This window comes from Salvelinus sp. IW2-2015, linkage group LG27, assembly GCF_002910315.2.
Source record: "Salvelinus sp. IW2-2015 linkage group LG27, ASM291031v2, whole genome shotgun sequence".
Lineage (NCBI taxonomy): Eukaryota > Metazoa > Chordata > Actinopteri > Salmoniformes > Salmonidae > Salvelinus > Salvelinus sp. IW2-2015.
In genome coordinates this window covers 10672429-10694814 of record NC_036867.1, presented here as the reverse complement: position 1 = coordinate 10694814, position 22386 = coordinate 10672429, and the positions used below count along the sequence as shown (strand labels likewise).

At 45.7% G+C, this 22386-nt stretch overlaps 1 protein-coding gene across 1 annotated transcript in view; it reads right to left on the bottom strand.

Moving 5' to 3' along the window:
• prex2 (phosphatidylinositol-3,4,5-trisphosphate-dependent Rac exchange factor 2) overlaps positions 1–22386 on the bottom strand; it is a 220312-nt gene that overhangs the window by 82129 nt on the left and 115797 nt on the right. Inside the window, 9 exon segments of the mRNA XM_070435678.1 lie at positions 6877–7084; positions 7250–7472; positions 9739–9900; positions 14821–15005; positions 16537–16651; positions 17924–17935; positions 17937–17999; positions 18001–18062; positions 18704–18864. Coding sequence (XP_070291779.1) covers positions 6877–7084; positions 7250–7472; positions 9739–9900; positions 14821–15005; positions 16537–16651; positions 17924–17935; positions 17937–17999; positions 18001–18062; positions 18704–18864 — 1191 coding nt within the window.

Here is a 22386-nt window from a genome sequence, read left to right as displayed (position 1 = left end):
TAACAGCACTTACAGATGACTGAGGCAGCTCTAGCAGGGCAGAAAGTTGACGAACGGACTTGTTGGAAAGGTGGCATGTTTAAAGTCAATGAATTCTTCAGTAAGGCCATTGTACTGCCAATGTTTGTCTATGGAGATTGCATGGCTGTGTGCTCGATTTTATACACCTGTCAACAACGGGTGTGGCTGAAATAACTGAATCCACTCATTTGAAGGGGTGTCCACATACACTATGTATACAAAAGTATAAAGTTTCATGCAGATCGGTCATTTGCTGCTTAAACCACTAATAACAATGACAGGACCACAACACTGGGTCAGGGACGGGATCGAGAGAGAGAGAGAGAAAGAGAAGAGAGGAAAGCAAGCGAGAGAAAAGAGAGCGAAGAGAGAGAGAAAGGAGAGAAAGAATAGCGAGAAAGGAAAGAAACAGAGAAAGAGAGCGAGAGAGAAACAGAAGGGAGAGAAGGAAAGATGCAAAAAGAGAGCGAGAGCGACCAACTCTCAGAGCTCTCCCCTAAGTGTGTCCTGAATAGCTTTATATACATAAACCTTTAATCAAGCCCCTTGACAAGCTCTATAGGCTCAATAGACATCAATCACCCTCACAAGATCGATAAGAGCATCTGCATTACAAAGCCTTTACCTCAGTCAGGTTCTTAATAGTGCATCAGCATGGTTTAATCAGAGAGGAAGTGAACATGTTAGAGTGGACAGATGTAAAGTACTGGAGCTGACTGGACCGGAGAGGTTGGATGCGTCCCAAATGGCACTCTATTCAATATACAGTACCAGTCAAAAGTTTGGACACACCTACTCATTCAAGGGTTTTTCTTTATTTTTACTATTTTCTAGATTGTAGAATACTAGTCAAGGTTATCTGATGCAGCACTCCATCACTCTCCTTCTTGGTCAAATAGCCCTTACACAGCCTGGAGGTGTGTTTGGTCATTGTCCTGGTGAAAAACAAATTATAGTCCACTAAGTGCAAATCAGATGGGATGGCGTATCGCTGCAGAATGCTGTGGTAGCCATGCTGATTAAGTGTGCCTTGAATTCTAAATAAATCACTGACTGTGTCACGAGCCAAGCACCCCCACACAATAACACCTCCTCCTCCATGCTTCACGGTGGGAACCACACATGCGGAGAACATCTGTTCACCTACTCTGCATATCACAAAGACCCGGCTGTTGGAACCAAAAATCTCAAATTTGGACTCAGACTTAAGGACAGATTTCCACCGGTCTAATGTCCATTGCTCGTGTTTCTTATCCCAAATAAGTGTCTTCTTCTTATTGGTGTCCTTTAGTAGTGGTTTCTTTGAAGGAATTCGACCATGAAGGCCTGATTCACGCAGTCTCCTCTGAACAGTTGATGTTGAGATGTGTTTGTTACTTGAACTCTGTGGAGCAATTATTTGGGGTGCAATCTGAGGTGCAGTTATTTTTATGAACTTATCCTCTGCAGCAGAGTTAACTTTGGGTTTTCCATTCCTGTGGCGGTCCTCATGAGAGTCAAGTTCATCATAGCGCTTGATGGTTTGTGTGACTGCACTTGAAGAAACTTTCAAAGTTCTTGAAATGTTCCGGATTGACTGACCTTCATGTCTTAAAGTAATGATGGACTGTCGTTTCTCTTTGCTTATCTGAGCTGTTCTTGCCATAATAAAGACTTGGTATTTTACCAAATAGGGCTATCTTTTGTATACAACCCTTACCTTGTCACAACACCTGTGAATGGCTCAAACGCATTAAGGAAAGAATTTCCACAAATTAACAAGGCACACCTGTTAATTGAAATGCATTCCAGGTGACTACCTCATGAAGCTTTTTACAAATGTTCGCATTTTTGACATTAGAGTATTTTGTGTAGATCGTTGACAAAAAATGACACCACAAAATGTGTAAATAGTCAAGGTGTGTGAATACTTTATGAAGGCACTGTATTGGGCCTTCTTTTTGCTTGGATGACTGTAGTCAACCTCATGAAGCTGGTTGAGAGAATGCCAAGAGTGTGAAAAAGCTGACATCAAGGCAAAGGGTGGCTACTTTGAAGAATCTCAAATATAAACATATTTGGATTTGTTTAACACTTTTCTGGCTACTACATGACTCCATGTGTGTTATTTCATAGATTTGATGTCTTCACTATTATTCTACAATGTAGAAAATAGTAAAAATAAAAACCCTTGAATGTCCAAACTTTTGACTGGTACTGTATAGAGCACTACTTTTGACCCAGCCCTATTGGTTGACTCAGCCCTATTGGTTGACCCAGCCCAATTGGCCCTGGTCCAAATCAGTGTACTGTATAAGGAACAGGGTGTCATTTGAGACCGACTTTGTTAGTGTTCTAATCTCTTGGATGAGAAATGGATGGACATTCTGTTCTTGCCCTGGTAGACGCAGGCGGGAGAGGAGGAGAGGCGGGGGGATAGGGGGACATAAGTTAGGAGGAGAAAAGGTTGGAAGAGAGAACTGGGGCAGAAGAGAAAATAAACAAATGTGAAAATTACCAGGAGAGGAGGACTTGACGTGATACAGGACGTGAGGAGAAGAGAGGAGAAGCGGTAGAGATTAGAGGTCGACCGATTATGATTTGTCAAAGCCGATACCGATTATTGGAGGCCAGAAAAAAGCCGATACTGATTAATCGGACGATTTTAACTTAATATAATACATCAATAAAATCTATTTAGCCTCAAATAAATAATGAAACATGTGCAATTTGGTTTAAATAATGCAAAAACAAAGTGGTGGAGAAGAAAGTAAAAGTGCAATATGTGCCATGTAAAAAAGCTCATGCTTAAGTTCCTTGTTCAGAACATGAGAACATATGAAAGCTGGTGGTTCCTTTTAACATGAGTAAGAAGTTTTAGGTTGGAGTTATTATAGGAATTATAGGACTATTTCTCTCTATACGATTTGTATTTCATATACCTTTGACTATTGGATGTTCTTATAGGCACTTTAGTATTGCCAGTGTAACAGTATAGCTTCCGTCCCTCTCCTCGCTCCTACCTGGGCTCGAACCAGGAACACATCGACAACAGCCACCCTCGAAGCAGCATTACCCATGCAGAGCAAGGGGAACAACTACTCCAAGTCTCAGAGCGAGTGACGTTTGAAACGCTATTAGCGCGCACCCCGCTAACTAGCTAGCCATTTCACATCGGTTACACCAGCCTAATCTCGGGAGTTGATAGGCTTGAAGTCATAAACKGCGCAATGCTTGWAGCARWGCGAKGAGCTYCTGGCAAAACGCACGAKAGTGKTGTTTGAATGAATGCTTACGAGCCTGCTGGTGCCTACCATCGCTCAGTCAGACTGCTCTATCAAATCATAGACTTAATTATAACATAATAACACACAGAAATACGAGCCTTAGGTCATTAATATAGTCGAATCCGGAAACTATCATCTCGAAAACAAAAAGTTTATTCTTTCAGTGAAATACGGAACCGTTCCGTATCTTATCTAACGGGTGGCATCCATAAGTCTAAATATTCCTGTTACATTGCACAACCTTCAATGTTATGTCATAATTACGTAAAATTCTGGCAAATTAGTTCGCAACGAGCCAGGCGGCCCAAACTGTTGCATATACCCTGACTCTGCGTGCAATGAACGCAAGAGAAGTGACACAATTTCACCTGGTTAATATTGCCTGCTAACCTGGATTTCTTTTTGTTAAATATGCAGGTTTAAAAATATATACTTCTGTGTATTGATTTTAAGAAAGGCATTGATGTTTATGGTTAGGTACAGTCGAGCAACGATTGTGCTTTTTTTCGCAAATGCGCTTTTGTTAAATCATCCCCCGTTTGGCGAAGTTGGCTGTCTTTGTTAGGAAGAAATAGTCTTCACACAGTTCGCTACGAGCCAGGCAGCCCAAACTGCTGCATATACCCTGACTCTGTTGCAAGAGAAGTGACACATTTTCCCCAGTTAAAATAAATTCATGTTAGCAGGCAATATTAACTAAATATGCAGGTTTAAAAATATATACTTGTGTATTGATTTTAAGAAAGGCATTGATGTTCATGGTTAGGTACACGTTGGAGCAACGACAGTCCTTTTTTGCGAATGCGCACCGCATCGATTATATGCAACGCCGTACACGCTAGATAAACTAGTAATATCAAAAGCCATGTGTAGTTAACTAGTGATTATGATTGATTGATTGATTGTTTTTTTATAAGATAAGTTTAATGCTAGCTCGCAACTTACCTTGGCTTCTTACTGCATTCGCGTAACAGGCAGGCTCCTCGTGGAGTGCAATGTAAGGCAGGTGGGTTAGAACGTTGGACTAGTTAACCGTAAGATTGCAAGATTGAATCCCCGAGCTGACAAGGTAAAAATCTGTCGTTCTGCCCCTGAACAAGGCAGTTAACCCACCGTTCCTAGGCCGTCATTGAAAATAAGAATGTATTCTTAACTGACTTGCCTAGTTAAACAAAGGTGTAAAAAATAAAATTAATAAATCTGCCAAATCGGTGTCCAAAAATACAGATTTCCGATTGTTATGAAAACTTGAAATCGGCCCTAATTAAATCGGCCATTCCGATTAATCGGTCGACCTCTAGTAGAGATATAAACCATGTCACCAGCACGTCCTCGGACAGCTGTGTGACTCCATGTTTGGGGTCCTGATGCAAAAGGTCAAAGGTTGTGGTGCTTCTAAACGGTCAACGCCAAGGAACCACCGCCAAGAAGTTGTGCAACTAATAATCATTCCATGTCCGCTCTCTCTTTTCCCATTACTGAAACATCCCCATTCCCTTCAGTGAGGTTGGAAGTTGGAAATCCGTCTCTACTTTGGAGGGGGAGGAGGAAATGCTGATTGTGAAATAAAGTATCCTTTGTTCCAAATGTGAAAGCTTCAATTCATCAATACATCGTTACAGCACAAAAGACAGGAGACAAGGTCAGTCACACCCCACACAGCCACTTACACACACGAGACAGACAGAGACACAGACAGAGACACAGACAGAGACACAGACAGAGCAGAGACAGAGACAGAGACAGAGCGAGAGAGACAGAGCGAGAGAGAGACAGAGCGAGAGAGACAGAGCGAGAGAGACAGAGCGAGAGAGACAGAGAGAGACAGAGCGAGAGAGACAGAGCGAGAGAGACAGAGAGAAACACACACACACATTTCCCTCAGATTACACAGACCCACAAAGAATTCCAAAACAAATCCAATTTCGATAAACTCACATATCTATTGGGCGAAATACCACAGTGTGCAATTCAGCAGCAAGATTTGTGATCTGATTTGTGATCTGAAGAACAAACACCATTCTAAATACAACCTATATTTATGTTGATTTATTTTCCCTTTTGTACCTTAACTATTTGCATATTGTTACAACACTGTATATATAGACATAATATGACATTTGAAATGTCTTTATTCTTTTGGAACTTTTGTGATTGTAATGTTTACTGTAAACAAAAATAAACATATGTTTCCCATGCCAATAAAGCCCCTTAAATTTCAATTGAGAGAGCGAGAGAAAAAAACAGAGGGAGAGGGGTGAAAGAGGGACAGTGGGTTAATCAAGAGAAAGATATTTGGAGAGAATGGACGAGGGACAGATAGAAGGAGAGGGTTAGAACGAAAGAAAGCGCAAGAGAGAACTTTTAAATCAGGGCCCTTAAAAATGGACCCTCCCTCTCTGCCTGGTTTAAGAGGGCCCCGGAGCTCATTTTGCTCTGCTGTTCCTGAGAGGCCCTATCAGAGATCAGAGGACCGATCAATAGTCTCTGTAATCCACTGGCTAACACTGACACACCCACACCCATAGAGGTCACAGCAAATTAGCCACGCCACGACTAGCTGCTCATTACAGGTTATATTAGTACTGCTGCTCGCGGTCTGACAATGCTGTAGCCTGTTACAGATCACCTTTAATGAGCTATTTTACATAACTGGGAGGAAGGTATGTGCTTGTATGGGGGTGGTTGTGGGAGTGTGTGTGTGTGACTACCTTTAAGGAATGTCTCAGTGCATCACAATGTGTGCATACACTAATTAGCATTGACAGAAGCATGTCATTAACATCCGTGCTGAGAAGCGTGTGTGTGTGTGTGTGTGTGTGTGTGTGTGTGTGTGTGTGTGTGTGTGTGTGTGTGTGTGTGTGTGTGTGTGTGTGTGTGTGTGTGTGTGTGTGTGTGTGTGTGTGTGTGTGTGTGTGTGTGTGTGTGTGTGTGTGTGTGTGTGTGGTTCCTGTCAGATGTCAGTGTTTCACATTTCCTCCCTGTGACTCTGAACCTGTGAACCAATGAATCCATCAACAGCACTGGAACAAGCATGGCCAGCAAGGAAACACACACACACACACGCGCACACACGCACTAGAGTAACAACCTGAGAGAGAATGACTAAGTCTCCTCTCACTCACCAGAGACCACTCACTCACTAGAGACCACTATATCACACACAATGCCCTTCTAAAACTACGCCTCACTTTATGAGGCTCACATGTATCCGGAGGACCAGTTTATACTAGTGTGTGTGTGTGTACATGTGCTCGTGTGTGTTTATAATAGGGGAAACGGCATCAGCGGAAGCAGTCGCCGGTCTTTACATATCACACAATTTCCTCTGCTTATTACAAAATCTATTTTCTCCCCAGCCGGTTTCACCGTCCATGCAGTGCATATTAAAATGGAAATCAAACCAATAGTCTCCGACAAATAAACAAATTCTTCCACTCCTGAAGTGACAAACAAAATACTTCTGAGTAAGGGTGTGTGTGCCTCCACCATGAGTGCGTACGTGCATGGCAGGCGTGCGCACGTCTGTGTGTGTGCCTGCACATATCTGTGTACGTGTGTGTACGTGCGTGTGTGCTGCCAGACTCACTCGTGTATCTGTGAGGCGTGGCCCTCCATCTCTTTCACCAGCGTGGTCAGCTTGCCCAGTAGTTTCTGGTAGGAGTCCAAGATCAGCAGGTCATCCTCCCGGAGCAGGAAGCGGAGGCCGTGACCCTCCGTACGACCCAGACTGTGACCTGACGGAGCTGCCATACTGGTGATGGTGTGTTGTACGTACACCATGGGGTTCAGCTTACCTGGGAGACGGACAGAATTAAACAGAGCACTACAATGGACATTGGCATCCTAGCAAGATGACCACAAATTCCGTTGCTGGCTCCTTCTCTAACCCCGCTAGGCTATCTGCCGCCCCCCCCTCCAGGGTTAGGGTCAGAGGTCAGGGCTTAGTGCTATTCTCTCACCTTGTTCGGCGTTACGACCTCCTCTCTCCAGGGTAGAGCTCTTCCTGTTGTCCAGCTGCACTCCGAAGGCGCTGCCCAGAGAGGTGGTGGTTTTGGGGTAGGACACCTCCATCACGTTCACATGGCAGTTGGTGGGGCAGAAGTCGCTGCTGTGGAGCGGGGACACCTTGGTTTTAGCCTGCTTAAAGGTGGGCCACGCCCTGTTCTTCAACACCCGCGAGAACTGGAGGGAGGAGAGAGAGAGATGGTGGGAGTTAGCATTTAACAATGCTTTGGTGATGCTCTCTTCAGGATTGCAAAATTCCCAAGTTTCCAGAAACCCCTGTTTGGGGATTCCATTATTTCCTGCTTATTCCAGGAATCTTACAGCCGGGATTTCTGTAAAACCTTAGAATTTGGGGAAAGTTACTTGAATCCTAGCTCTTTCGGTCTCTGGATGCAGGCTTTTGCCAAGCAGTAATAATCTGGTCAGAATACCCCTGTCAGAATCATTTACATTCCCCTCTGCAATCCATTGATTTATGCTAAATATTTGAGCCATTAGCCATTCATCAACGTTTGGACACAGGAAACAGAATGTGCGTAACAAACAACCAGAGTCTGTGTTTATGTGGAGTATTTACAAGTCTGAGCAACTCTGAACCCTGAAACACATCACCTATCAACACACTCATTCATAAGTATAACCATGTTTAAGGCTGGGCTGGGTGATTTAACTGAAACCAGAGAATTATTGCACACAGTCTGACGAAGTATTTTAAACAGGTAACATTAAACAGCTCTTCTTCTTCACTGATACGTTCTATGAAGACGTATCACTTCAAGATGCTCGACCTTCTTCCTCGGTATGGTTTCATCTCGGTTGCATGCTTGTGCATGTGTTTCAGAGGGGGGTTTTCCATTCACATACGTCCATGCAGAACTAACAAACACCGGACAAATAGAGAGATCCATCATAGTGTATTGTGGTTTGGCAGTTTCCATTGAAACCAGAAGAAGAAATGTCTTCTGTCAGATACATTACCCTGGACAATATAAATACTATATTGTTTAAATGAATATATACTTCCCCTGGGCTGCACGGTAAATCTCATACACAACCATGGAAAACAGGAACATAAATCTGCACGCCACCAAACGCTGTACTGTAAGCCATGCTCCCCTGGTCTGCGTACTAACTAAGTGACTGATAGCATCTCTGTGTGTTAATATGCTAGGTGCCTGCGGGGTATGTTCAGCATCCTAAAAACATTTTTGGGTGAACCCTCTGTCACAGACCCTACATAACATTCACACACATCGCAAACGATTGATAGCCTACTGGGCAAATCTCCCTTGAGGCAGTCAAGCCATTGCATTCCTTCCACAAATGTAGTCCGGTTGCGGTCGCAGCTGAACCTCGTTTCAAATAAATCATCATATTTGTACGCCTAGCAATCACAAAATGACGTTACTGTCTCAAATTAACGAAAGGAGTCGAAAGAGTCGTTCTTTCGACTGAACGGGTCAAAGAGATCGGAGTCAGTAAAAAGAGCCAAACTTCCCATCACTAGTAGCCGGCCGACCCACCAGGAAATCTACATAACGGTCTCCCTCTCTCCCTCCCTCCACTGGAATGGCACATGTACAGGGGGGAGTTATTACACAACATTAGGCCAGGATGTAGATCTTTAGTCTATCCAGCTGTGGTTAATCCAAGGCTCCACCAAAGGTATAGCCAGAGTTTAGAAGTGATTATCKCCCCCCCCCCCCCCCCRCRCTCACATATAAACACGTGCTCACATACACAAACCACACGCCGCTTACCTAAATATTATCCAGACCTCTCTCAAGGGTCAAGAAGAGCTGATTACATTTCAGCAGGCCAGTGTTCTACCTTGTTGACGTAAGAGCGCATCTTGTTCATAACCTCTCACTTCTCATGTCAATCTGACCGGCCGGCGTCAACATCCCTGGTAAATAACTGTCTCGGTCTGTCTCGGTCTGTCTCGGTCTGTCTCGGTCTGTCTCAGCGAATACAGGGGGTGACACTCGTTCATTATTTTCTGTTGATCTTTCATTCGGCATATAAACAGACACATTCAAATTCCACAGCAAAATATTAGGGGGAAAAATGGTGCCCTATTCCGTACATAGTGCACTTCTTCTGACCAGAGCCCTACGGGCTATGTAGTGCTCTAGGGAATAGGGTGCTATTTGGGATGCAGTCATTCAGTGGAAATGTAATGATGCTCTGATAACAGAAGTGTCAGCAGTGAAGTGGTCATGGCATCCTGTCTAGAGTAGTAGAATGAATGGTGCTTTATATTATCATATACTTTTTAGTAAAATTATTCATGTGTTGACAGAGGAAAATGTGTCTTCGCAATGGGAGATGATGTAAATCCTTGCTTTACTTTGTTCACAACCACCTGAGAGACACACACACACGTTTTGGCACGCACGCAAGCAAGCGCCACACACCCGTCCCCCACCACCACACGCCGTACCTTTCTGTAGTTGGTGATACGTCTGTTAATGTGCTCCACCCGCTCTCCACACATGGCGCTGAAGCGGACCTGCAGGTTCTCGGGGATGACGTCACAGCTGGAGCTCAGTCTACTGCACATCTGAACCAGCGTGTCATCACTATGCGCCAGCGCCTCCAGGATCTGACAGGGTTGAAGGACAAAGGTTAGAGAGAAGGAGGCTGACTTTATTACATGTAACTTATACGGGGTAAAAGGTCCTATCCAATCCTTAAAAAGGTGCAATATGCAGAAATCGCTTCACTATTTCCTGGTTGCTAAAATTCTAATAGTACACCTAATTTCAGTTTATGTGAACAAAACAAGCTATGCATAGTGTAGATTCAAAGTACCATCTAAACCGCTGTGAAATATATTTTCCATAACCACATCCATAACTATTACTACTTTTTGTAGTAATATAAAAGTAATAGGCAAAAACTAAACTTAAGAACAGGAATCATAGAAATAGCACACACAGAACAGATCTACAGCTCATTAGACTTGCTTTTAATTAGACTGACAGATCTAGAACTCACATTTCTGTATGAATTTGGTCGGGTCGCCAAAAAACGTACATAGTGCAGCTTTAAATCACAGAAAGAAAACAGAAAGTCCAAAGAAGCAGAGTTGCAGAAAAGGCAAGAGTGACGGAGGAAAAAAAACCCTCTTTCTGTTGTTTTTTAACTGGACGCCCACCAGAAGAGAAGAAGAACGACAGGGGAAATGTAACAGCGGGAGGAGGAGAGGAGTGGAGGAGAGATGAAGTGCCCAGCAGCGTTGGTGATATTAAAATTCAACATCACACCGATCTCTCTCTCTTCTTCTCTCTCTCCTCTCTCTCTCTCTTCTTCCTCTCTCTCTCTCTCTCTTCTCTCTCTCTCTCTCTCTCTCTCTCTCTCTCTCTCTCTCTCTCTCTGCTCTCTCTCTCTCTCTCTCTTCTCTCTTCTCTCTTCTCTCTCTCTCTTCTCTCTCTCTCCTTCTCTCTCTCTTTCTCTCTCTGCTCTCTCTACCTCTCTCCTTCCCCTTTTTTCTCCTCTCTTCTCTCTCTCTCTCTCTCTCTCTCCCTCTCTCTCTCTCCTCTCCTTCTCCTCTCTCCTTCTCTCCCTCTCGTCTGCTCTCTCTCTCTCTCTCCTCTCCCCTCTCTCTCCTCTCCTCTCTCTCTTCCTCCCCTCGCCTTACCTCTCTCCCCTCCTCCTCTCCCCCTCATACCTTTCCTCAACCCTCTCTCTCTCTTCGTCTCTCTCTCCTCTCTCTCTCGCCTTCTCTCTCTCTCTCTGTTCTCTTCCCCCTCTGTTTCCCTCATACCCTCTCTATCTTTCGCTCTCTCTCTCTCTCTCAACCCAGGACTAGTGGGGCAGATGTTTGTAATAACACTAAAATGTATTTTAGTTTCTGGGGGACGAGACACAGACAGACTTTTAATATCCAGAACAAGTCATAGATTTGGCCTGGGTTCAAGTGTCTGACAAGTCTTACTGTTGTCGTAAATCCATGCTGGTTTGCGGTCTGGTGTACGTCTGTGTGCGTGCACACACGTGTGCTTGTGTGTGTGCGTGACCCAGACAAATGGGGACCAATCTGATAAAGCTATTTCAGGTATGAGAACAGAACTAAAACAGTCCTAACGCACAACAAAGATCAGATCGGGTTGGGGAGAACCGGGACAGAAGTAACACTGTTTGTTTTGATCCAAAACTCAGAGATCGATAAGCTAGTCACTATATTTTATGACAAACAATTTATATACAGTATGTCCTCCACCATTAGAAACTGTCATTTCATTTCTAGGGTAAATTAGTTCAAATGATATAGACAGACCTACTCTAACGCTACTTCTGTTCTTGCCGACGGGGCCGAAGTAACATAGGCGTGGGACGAAAGTAGCGACCGGTGAGAAGTGCACAATATCTGTCTTATTTCCACGCTTGTTACTTTCAACAAATGTACCATCAGCCATCATTTCATATTTGTGTCAATTTGTTAAACAAGGCTATAGGTTTGTAATTTTCGAAAATGAACCATGCGTCAACATCGCATACCTCGCAACCACAATATTGAAAGCCTTACAATATTGAAATCAGACTAAAATGGATCACATAATAGCTGAGCTATATTAACCATCCTTTCCTCATCTCACTTTAATAGGAATGTAGATGGTTTCTCACAGTTTTCAATGATTATTCCTGCTTAGTCCTACCAATAATACTTCCGCCGCATCCCCATGTAACTTCTCCCTGGCTAGCATCCAAGACTAGCGAGCATGAAACTTAAAACCTGTGCTGCCACTATTTACTAGATGGGTTAAGAAAATAACATATGTTTGGTACTCTACAACTGAAAAACACTTCCAGATCTGTTTTTTTTTATTTTTTACTTTTCCTCGCTCAAAACAACTTTTGTTGATAACTCGTTGAAGTGTTGTCACAGTGTGCAGATATTTTGCAGGGAGGTCGTCTTCCACATTAGGGAAGTGTCTTTACGTTAGGGCTGGGGGAAATATCGTATTTTAAGTATTTATTTGACCTTTATTTAACTAGGCAAGTCAGTTAAGAACAAATTCTTATTTTCAATGACGGCCTAGGAACAGTGGGTTAACTGCCTTGTTCAGGGGCAGAACGACAGATTTTTACCTTGTCAGCTTGAGGATTCGATCTAGCAACCTTTTGGTTACTAGTCCAACGGTCTAACCACTAGGCTACCTGCCGCCCCAAATAACGGTTTGGGATGCACGGACAGGTTTGGGTTGTTACTTTACCTTCTATAACGGTATTTGAATGTTTGGTTTGTTAAATGTAATATGCCGTGTGTAACGTCCATTTTTATAGTTTACACCGCAACTTGAGTCATCCCTCTCCGCCTAAATCAGCATGTCGTCTGTGCAACAGTATCTTCTAAATCAAAGAGGAATAGGGGAAGCATGAATATGTTGGCTACATGAAGAAACATTTAATGTAGCCAAAAATGATAGGGTCCCATAGGAAACACTGACCAACACATTGGTTCCTACCCTGGCACAATAACCTTGTTTGACCTGCTGGCCGCAATGAATTCTACAGCAGGATTAATACTAGCTCAACCAGTGACTTCGGAGACATCCTCCGACCAACAACCGTCTATCAGGTGTGCGCAGGCAAAATAGATCATGCTGCAGGCAGCATAGAGGACAAAAAGATATGTGTAGAACTGATAATTGATCACATGGTGCAAGAATGACTGCAAACAATTGAATGTTATGTTGGACACAGCTTTGTAGAACCAAAACATACACAGCCTCTGCTCAACAAACCCGAACCATAGACCAAATCGTTTGGGGTGCTGCAGTTCCCGAACGATATTGGGCTCATCACCCTCACGGCAGGCAAGCAATGCATTCCGCCAAGAGTCGTTCACAATGTAGTCCGGTTGCGGCCTCAACTAGACCTTGTTTCAAATGTACCAAGAGCTTGTCTTATTTGTACGTCGAGCAATTAACAAATGTACACTTTTTAAAGCATGCTTTTACAAGTCTCAGTCACAAATGACAGCTCCAATAAGCCCCTAATGGTAAATGATATTTGAACGAGAGGCTTGTAGAATGTTTTCTGTTCATCGTTCAACGGCAGGGGGTCCTGCGTGCTCTGGGCATTACTGGCTCAAATGAACGAAATGAGTCGAACGAGTCGTTCTTTTGACTGAAAGAGTCGGAAAGATCAGAGTCAGTGAAAAGAGCCGAACTTCCCATCACTAGTGTCTGCTAGCACCCCACACCTCAGTCATCACAAAACGCTAGCCGTCTCAGAACTGGCTCTCTCTCTGGCAGGCTTCATAACACTTGATTAGCATCGATCTCAGCTTAAGATGATTCAACAGAGAACGGTCTACAGTGGCTGCTTTGCTGCTGAAAATCACGGGGGGGGGAAATACAGTCAAAAGCGCGTTACTGTATGTTGCTATGAATGTTCTAGTCAGACAGCCAGGTATCGACTGTGCATGTGCCGCATTAAGGAAACGTGTTTCTTTGAAGGAGAGACGAATCAATGCACCTACATATCAAATGAAAAGAATATGAAAAGCAGTGGGAAGCAGCATTACATTTCACACAAACAACTCATCTGTTTTCTGTACGTCTTCATTATGTAGTACCGGTCTCATAACGCACCATGTACTGTACGCACACGCACGCACGCACGCACGCACGCACGCACGCACGCACGCACGCACGCACGCACGCCTGTCTCTTATACACATCTAGATGTGTATAAGAGACAGCACACACACACACACACACACACACACACACACACACACACACACATTTGTCTCTTCATTATATAGTAGCTCTGTTAGCATCATAACAACACACAGGGTTCTGAGGTGATCTAACACCACTATGTATCATCTAGCAGGTAATTAAATTCCAACCTCTCCTCTTTTTTCTCCTCTCCTCCCTTTTCCCATTTCCTCTGCAGAAATGTCTCTGTACAGCACAATGATCAAACCACAGGGTGGGTGTCTCCAGTGTGATTGCTTAAAGCTTCAATCCGCAACTTTTTTGGGCCACCCGACCAATTTCACATAGAACTGTGAGTTATAGATCTGTCACTCTCATTGCTAGCAAGTCTAAGAGGTGGTAGATCTGTTCTATGTACGCTCTTTCTATGGTTCCTGTTCTTAAGTTTAGTTTTTGCGGCTTTTACTTTCGGTTTTGTACACCAGCTTCAAATAGCTGAGAATACAACATTTGGGGTTATGGAACGAATGTTACACAGCGGTTTAGATGGTACAATGATTCTCTCAACTATACTTGCTTGTTTTGCCACAAACAAAAATTAGGCGAACTATTTCACTTTTAGCAACCAGGAAATGGCAGAGTGATTTCTGCCTAGTACACCTTGAATGAAACACACACTCCACATTAACTGTTGTGTCAAACCTGGAGTTCAGAAAACAAGCTTCTGGTCCAACTCCACACCTGGTTTAACTGCATCATTGTGTAAGTCCTGGGTTAAAATGAAAGCCTGGACTCTCATCTATTAAACAGTCCTGTACATTATTTGTTGGTCTCAGTGGGCCCTGTCCTACCTTGGCTGTGAGGCTGAAGAATCCTTTTGGCTCCACCATCTTCTCCAGGACTCTACACTTGATCCCGGCGGTGCTGTCGTAGTCGTACACCACTCCATACTCCAGATGGACGTTGTCTACGGTCAGACTCACGTGGTCCTTCTTACCGTCAATGATAGCGATGGTGTTGAACTTATCCATCACCTCTGAGAGGGGGAACACACACAAGGAGTGAGAGAGGAGCACACACACACATACATACATACATACATACATACATACATACATACATACATACATACATACATACATACACTTGAGGTGAGATACACACACATACTGGGCCTGTACTACATGGCACAGGTGAGACGTACAAACAGCAGGGGTGGAACACACACAATTTGTACACAACATTGTAAGGCACACAAATACACACCAGGGATGAGGCACTAATGATGTCTAATGTTCCGTGATAAGGGGAGAAAGAGGCTCCTTATCTCAGCAGCACATAGTCTGGCTGATAGTCTGGCTGATAGTCTGGCTGATAGTCGGGCTGATAGTCGGGCTGATAGTCGGGCTGATAGTCGGGCTGATAGTCTGGCTGATAGTCTGGCTGATAGTCGGGCTGATAGTCTGGCTGATAGTCCGGCTGATAGTCCGCCTGATAGTATGGCAGATAGTATGGCAGATAGTATGACTGATAGTATGGCTGATAGTATGGCTGATAGTATGACTGATCGTATGGCTGATAGTCCGGATGATAGTCCGGCTGATAGCCGGGCGAATAGTATGGCTGATAATCTGGCTGATAGTCTGGCTGATAGTCGGGCTGATAGTCCGGCTGATAGTCCGGCTGATAGTCTGGCTGATAGTCTGGCTGATAGTCTGGCTGATAGTCTGGCTGATAGTCTGGTTGATAGTCTGGCTGATAGTCTGGCTGATAGTCCGGCTGATAGCTGCCTGTTCTGAACTAACTAATAAGCAGAGGAGAGAAACTCTTCCGGTTCTCTCCAGAAATACCAAACTATCTAGAGGTCATTTAGTGGGAAGACCATTTCCCTATGGCTCCCACCACTCCTCTACCTCCCTCCACCTCTCCCGCTCTCCACCCCTCCCTCCCTCTAGACTCACCCCTCCATCTCTCTCTCTCTCCCTCCACCTCTACCTCTACCCACCCCTCCCTCTAGACTCACACCTCCATCTCTCTCTCTCCCCTCCCTCCACCTCTACTCTCCCCACCCCTCCCTCCCTCCATCTCTCTCCTCCACCTCTACCTCTCCCACCCTCCACCTCTCCCTCCATCCATCCCCCCTCACCCTCCCTCCCTCCCTCCCTCCCTCCCTCCATCCCCTTCACCTGTCCCTCCCTCCACCTCTCTCTCTCCCTACCCTCTCAAACCAACCTCCCTCTATCTCTCTCTCCCTCCCTCCACCTCAGCTCTGAAAAGATGAGCAATACCGCCCCTGCACTAATGCGATGACCCAATATGCCAATACAACCTGATCTGCACTCGTTCAGGATGGAGGAATTCTGTCTTCAGAGTCTGGAACTCGGGGGGGGGGGGGCTGCACGTGCCTGTCTGTGCCTGCATGTGTCCCTGTGTGTGTGTGTGGTGTGTGTGTGTGTTGTGTGTGTGGTGTGTGTGTGTGTGTGTGTGTGTGTGTGTGTGTGTGTGTGTGTGTGTGTGTGTGTGTGTGTGTGTGTGTGTGTGTGTGTGTGGTGTGTGTGTTATCTTACCCTCTACTTTACACTGGAAGCCGTCCCCGTTCTCCTCAGCAGTTTTGTTTCTGGTTCTCCCTGGTCCTCCTGGGAACTCTCACTGTTGTATATACACCCACTGTATACTGTCCTGCTGTATGGAGAAACCACAAAACACCTGTTACTTATACAAGTGGACCTGCCTTTTCAATGTACACCTTAAAACCAGCCAGTTGGTGCAGTGGTCCTGCTGTGTGGTTGGAAACCAGTTAAAGAGGGGTTAACATTGCATGTGAAATAGCTGCAACAGCTCTGGTCTATGATGTCAGGGTTGGCCTGTCAAGCAAAACTGACAAGGCTTCACAAACACACTGCAGCACAAACACAACCCCCATGCCAATCTCATCAAAACCACTGTTCCGTGCCACAGGCAGACAAAAGGGCGTGTGTGTGTGTCCCCTCCACAACCCAACCCACGGCCAGCTCCCTGCCAGGACAACATGCTGTGATCGCCCACTGCGCTGTGGTCTGCTAGGGTCATCCCCCCGTTGGGCGTTTCCTGTGCTCTGGTCTGATGTAAACCAGAATCTCAGTAGTGTTGGAACCATGTAGCTCTTCATTAAACCACCAATTCCAAGGCTGGCTCATCTCCCCCCTCTGTTATTCTCCTCCCCCTCTGTTCTTCTCCTCCATCTCTCCCTCTGTTCTTCTCCGTCCATCTCTCCCCCCTCGTTCTTCTCCTCCATCTCTCCCCCCTCTGTTATTCTCCTCATCTCTCCCCTCTTTATTCTCCTCCCCCTCTGTTATTCTCCTCCCCCTCTGTTCTTCTCCTCCACCTCTCCCCTCTGTTCTTCTCCTCCCCCTCTGTTCTTCTCCTCCATCTCTCCCGCCTCTGTCTCTCCTCCATCTCTCCCTAAACATTCTCCAACAGAGGAGACTAGTGTAGCTGGCTACCTCCCAACACTCTCCAAGCTCTCTCACCCAGCCACCCAGCCTCTCTCCCCCATCCAGCCTGGCTCCACTCCCCTCCCCCCCCTCCTCGGCCCCACCACCCAGCCTCTCTCCCCCATCCAGCCTGGCTCTCTACTCCCCTCCCCTCCTCGGCCCCACAGCCACCCAGCCTCTCTCCCCCATCCAGCCTGGCTCTCTACTATCCTCCCCGGCCTCCCTTCTCCCTCTGTGTGTGTGGGGAGAGAGACTGGAAAGCTGGGTCATTAAGCAGGAATAATACTAGTATGGCTCCTGTAGAAGAGAGCAGGGCTGACCCCTGGCTCACTGCTCACTGTGGGCTGAGGCTGTTGTAGGAGAGACTGGGTTGGGTTAAGACACTGGGTGGGGGGGGTGGGGGGGGGGGGGTGCGGTGGGGGGGTGGGGCTGGCAGTTGGAGTTCTAGTACTTCTCCCTTCTCCTCTCCTCTCCGTATTACCTGTGTGGGTCTTTCTGTATTTCCTACAGGCAGTAACGTGTGCGATGACGCTGGCGTGGCTTTCCTTACTGACGTTTGATGTGTGTTCACCTTGATATACACTGGCCGGGGTGGAGCCCTGCGATGGCTGCCACCGTACCTACACAAAGGAGAGAAGAGAAGGGTCAAAGGTTAAAGTATCCACACATAGACATAGAGTCGTCACAAGTTACCACAACCACAAAGTCATAAATCCAACTTATTTCTACAATTTCTCTTCTTAAATCAGATTTTAAACCCAGACTTCCAGTCATTGTGCTAATGCTAGTTAGCAACTCCCTTTAAACTACACATAAGACATAAAAATGGTATCCACAAGTTAATGACTCCGGGTAAGTATCCCAAAGTATCCTTTAACCCTAACCACATTGCTAACCTTATGCCTAATCCTAATCTTAATTTATAACCAAAAAGCTCATTTGTGTTTTCATGACTTTTCCGATTTAGCCAATTTTGACTTTGTGGCTGTTCTAACTAGTGACAAACCAAGGAAAGGGGAGGAAAAAACAAGACCACGTCCTAGATGATGGAGGGGACAGAGAGGAGGGGGTTGAGGGAAGTTTACCGGAGATAGGTGGAAGGATGAGAGTAGCTGAGGGGTGGGTTTACGGAGATAGGTGGGAAGGACTGAGAGTAGCTGAGGGGTAGGTTTACAGAGATAGGTGGGATGGCTGAGAGTAGCTGAGGGGTGGGTTTATCGGAGATAGGTGGATGGGCTGAGAGTAGCTGAGGGGGGTTTACGGAGATAGGTGGATGGACTGAGAGTAGCTGCAGGGGTGGGTTTACGGATAGGTGGGAAGGACTGAGAGTAGCTGAGGGGTGGGTTTACGGAGATAGGTGGGAAGGACTGAGAGTAGCTGAGGGGTGGGTTTACGGAGATAGGTGGGAAGGACTGAGAGTAGCTGAGGGGTGGGTTTACGGAGATAGGTGGAAGGACTGAGAGTAGCGAGGGTGGGTTTACGGAGATAGGTGGGATGGACTGAGAGTAGCGAGGGGTGGTTTACGGAGATAGGTGGGATGGACTGAGAGTAGCTGAGGGGTGGGTTTACGGAGATAGGTGGGATGGACTGAGATTAGCTGAGGGGTGGGTTTACGGAGATAGGTGGGAAGGACTGAGAGTAGCTGAGGGGGGTTTACGGAGATAGGTGGGATGGCCTGAAGTAGCTGAGGGTGGTTTACGGAGATAGTGGGAAGGACTGAGAGTAGCTGAGGGGTGGGTTTACGGAGATAGGTGGGATGGACTGAGAGTAGCTGAGGGGTGGTTTACGAGATAGATGGGATAGACTGAGAGTAGCTGACGGGTGGGTTTTACGGAGATAGGTGGGATGGACTGAGAGTAGCTTGAGGGGTGGGTTTACGGAGATAGGTGGGAAGACTGAGAGTAGCTGAAGGTGGGTTTACGGAGATAGTGGGATGACTGAGAGTAGCTGAGGTGGGTTTACGCAGATAGTGGATGACTGAGAGTAGTAGGGTTTTACGGAGATAGGTGGGAAGGACTGAGAGTAGCTGAGGGGTGGGTTACGGAGAAGGTGGGATGGACTGATAGTAGCTGAGAGGTGGGTTTACGGAGATAGGTGGAAGGACTGAGAGTAGCTGAGGGGTGGTTTACGGAGATAGGTGGGAAGGACTGAGAGTAGCTGAGGGTGGGTTACGGAATTTTAGGTGGAGGACTGAGAGTAGCTGAGGGGTGGTTTACGGATAGTGGGATGGACTGAGAGTATCTGAGGGTGGGTTTACGGAGATAGGCTGGATGCGACTTGAGGAGTAGCTGAGGGGTAAGTTTACGGAGATATGGCTGGGATACTGAGAGTAGCTGAGGGGGGGGTTTACGGAGATAGGTGGGAGAACTGAGAGTAGCTGAGGGTGGTTTACGAGAGATAGGTGGGATGGACTGAGAGTAGCTGAGGGGTGGGTTTACGGAGATAGTGGGATGGACTGAGAGTAGCGGAGGGGTGGGTTTACGGCGATAGTGGGATGGACTGAAGTAGCTGAGGGGTGTTTACGGAGATAGTGGAAAGACTGAGAGTAGCTGAGGGGTGGGTTTACGGAGATAGGTGGGATGGACAGAGTAGCTGAGGGTGGGTTTACGGAGATAGGTGGAAAGCGAACTGAGACAGTAAGCTGAGGGGTGGGTTTACGGAGATAGGGGGAGGACTGAGAGTAGCTGAGGGGTGGGTTTACGGAGATAGTGGGATGCGACTGAGAGTACGAGGGGTGGGTTTACGGAGATAGGTGGGAGGATGAGAGTAGGCTGTGGTTTCGAGATGTAAGACTGAGGAGCAGGGTGGTTTTACGGAGATAGGGGGATGAACTGAGAGTAGCTGAGGGGTGGGTTTACGGAGATAGGTGGGATGGACTGAGAGTAGCTGAGGGGTAGGTTTACAGAGATAGGTGGGATGGACTGAGAGTAGACGGACGGACGGACGGACGGACGGACGGACGGACGGACGGACAGACAGACAGACAGACAGACAGACAGACAGACAGACAGACACAGAGAGACAGACACAGAGAGACAGACAGAAGAGAGAGACAGACAGAGTAGAGAGAGACAGACAGAGTAGAGAGAGACAGACAGACAGACAGAGAGACAGAGTGGACAGAGAGACAGAGAGGACAGAGACAGACAGAGGAGAGAGAGACACAGAGACAGACAGAGGAGAGAGAGCGTGACAGAGATGCGTGTGTGAGACATGGCCTGCAGAAACAGGGCATTAAAACAACAGACAGACTGGGTCCCACTACTAGCACATGTTGATGAGATGGTCTGCAGCGCAAACAGTCCATCAGTGGCAGCAAACACTCTGCAGACAACATTAACACTGCTTACAGGCCTGGTCTGTCAAACCCAGGTGGCACTAGACACAGTCAGACAGACAGCAGAGCCAAGTCTCCCCAGTACACAGCACTATTGGGATAAAAAGCTACTTTAAGTTGCTATAAAAGTTGTTTTTCCAGCTCTAACAGAAAGGGAAAAGAGAGAGAGAGAGAAACTGTATATATACACACAATATGACATTTGAAACGTCTTTATTCTTTTGGAACTTCTGTGAGTGTAATGTTTACTGTTCATTTTTATTGTTTATTTCACTTTTGTTTATTATCTACTTCACTTGCTTTGGCAATGTTAACATATGCTTCCCATGCCAATAAAGCTCCTTGAATTGAAATTGAATTGAGAGAACAGGAAGATTGTTTATCTGAGGTAGAGTGTGGACCGCTCCCTCTATTTCTGTCGTCTCAGAGATGTGATTCGGACTTCAAGGTTTACAGCTATCAGGGAGGAAGTGCGTGGCAGACAAAATATTCCCTGTTTGTTTTTATAATCTCAAGCACACACAACATACCACCGAGTCTTAATGTCTTTTTACAGGAATTGGGTTTCTGAAGACAGGAGTGAAGAAGTGCTTAGTCTGTACTTTTCCTGTAAACTTTACTGACTCCTGAAGTCCTCTAAAGCAATATAGACTCCAGCCGAAAGAGAATTATCAGTGGCGTAAAGAACTTAAGTCAAAAATACTTTAAAGTACTACTCAAGTAGTTTTTTGGGGGTATCTTTACTTTACTATTTCTACTTTACTACACTCCTAAAGTATGTACTTTTTACTCCATACATTTTCCCTGACACCTAAAAGTACTCGTTACATTTTGATAGGAAATTGGTCCAATTCACACACTTATCAAAAGAACATCCCTGGTCATCCCTACTGCCTCTGATCTGGCGGACTCGCAAAACACAAATGCTTTGTTTGTAAATTATGTCTGTGTGTTGGAGTGTGCCCCTGGCTACATGTCAATAAAATAAAATGGTGCTTAATATGGCTTGCTTTATAGAAATAATTTGAAATGATTTACAGTATACTATTACTTTTCATACTGAAGTACATTTTACCAATTCCTTTTACTTTTGATACTTAAGTATTTTTAAAACCAAATGCTTTTAGACTTTTACTCAAGTCATATTTTACTGGGTGACTTTCACTTTTTTCTTGAGTCATTTTCTCGGTAGCTTTACTTTTACTCAATTATGACAATTGAGTACTAGTTCCACCACTGAGAATTCTACGTTACCAAGGCAGATATATACCCTGCCAGAGGAAACGGTACACTTAGATACCTCCGCAGTCTAAAGCAGACAGCTACAAAAGAGTTTCTCCCTACCATATATAGATGAAGATAACTCGGCAAAGCAAAGCCTATTGTTTGTGTGCGTTGGTGCCTGCCTGCGTGGCAGTGCTCTGTGTCCATGCCTCGTCAATAGCAGTAGAGATGGGATAAAGGCCTGTCTCATTGTGAGTCCCAAACGAGGAGAGGGGATGAGCTGCTTTTACTCTGTGTGTGTGTGTGTGTGTGTGTGTGTGTGTGTGTGTGTGTGTGTGTGTGTGTGTGTGTGTGTGTGTGTGTGTGTGTGTGTGTGTGTGTGT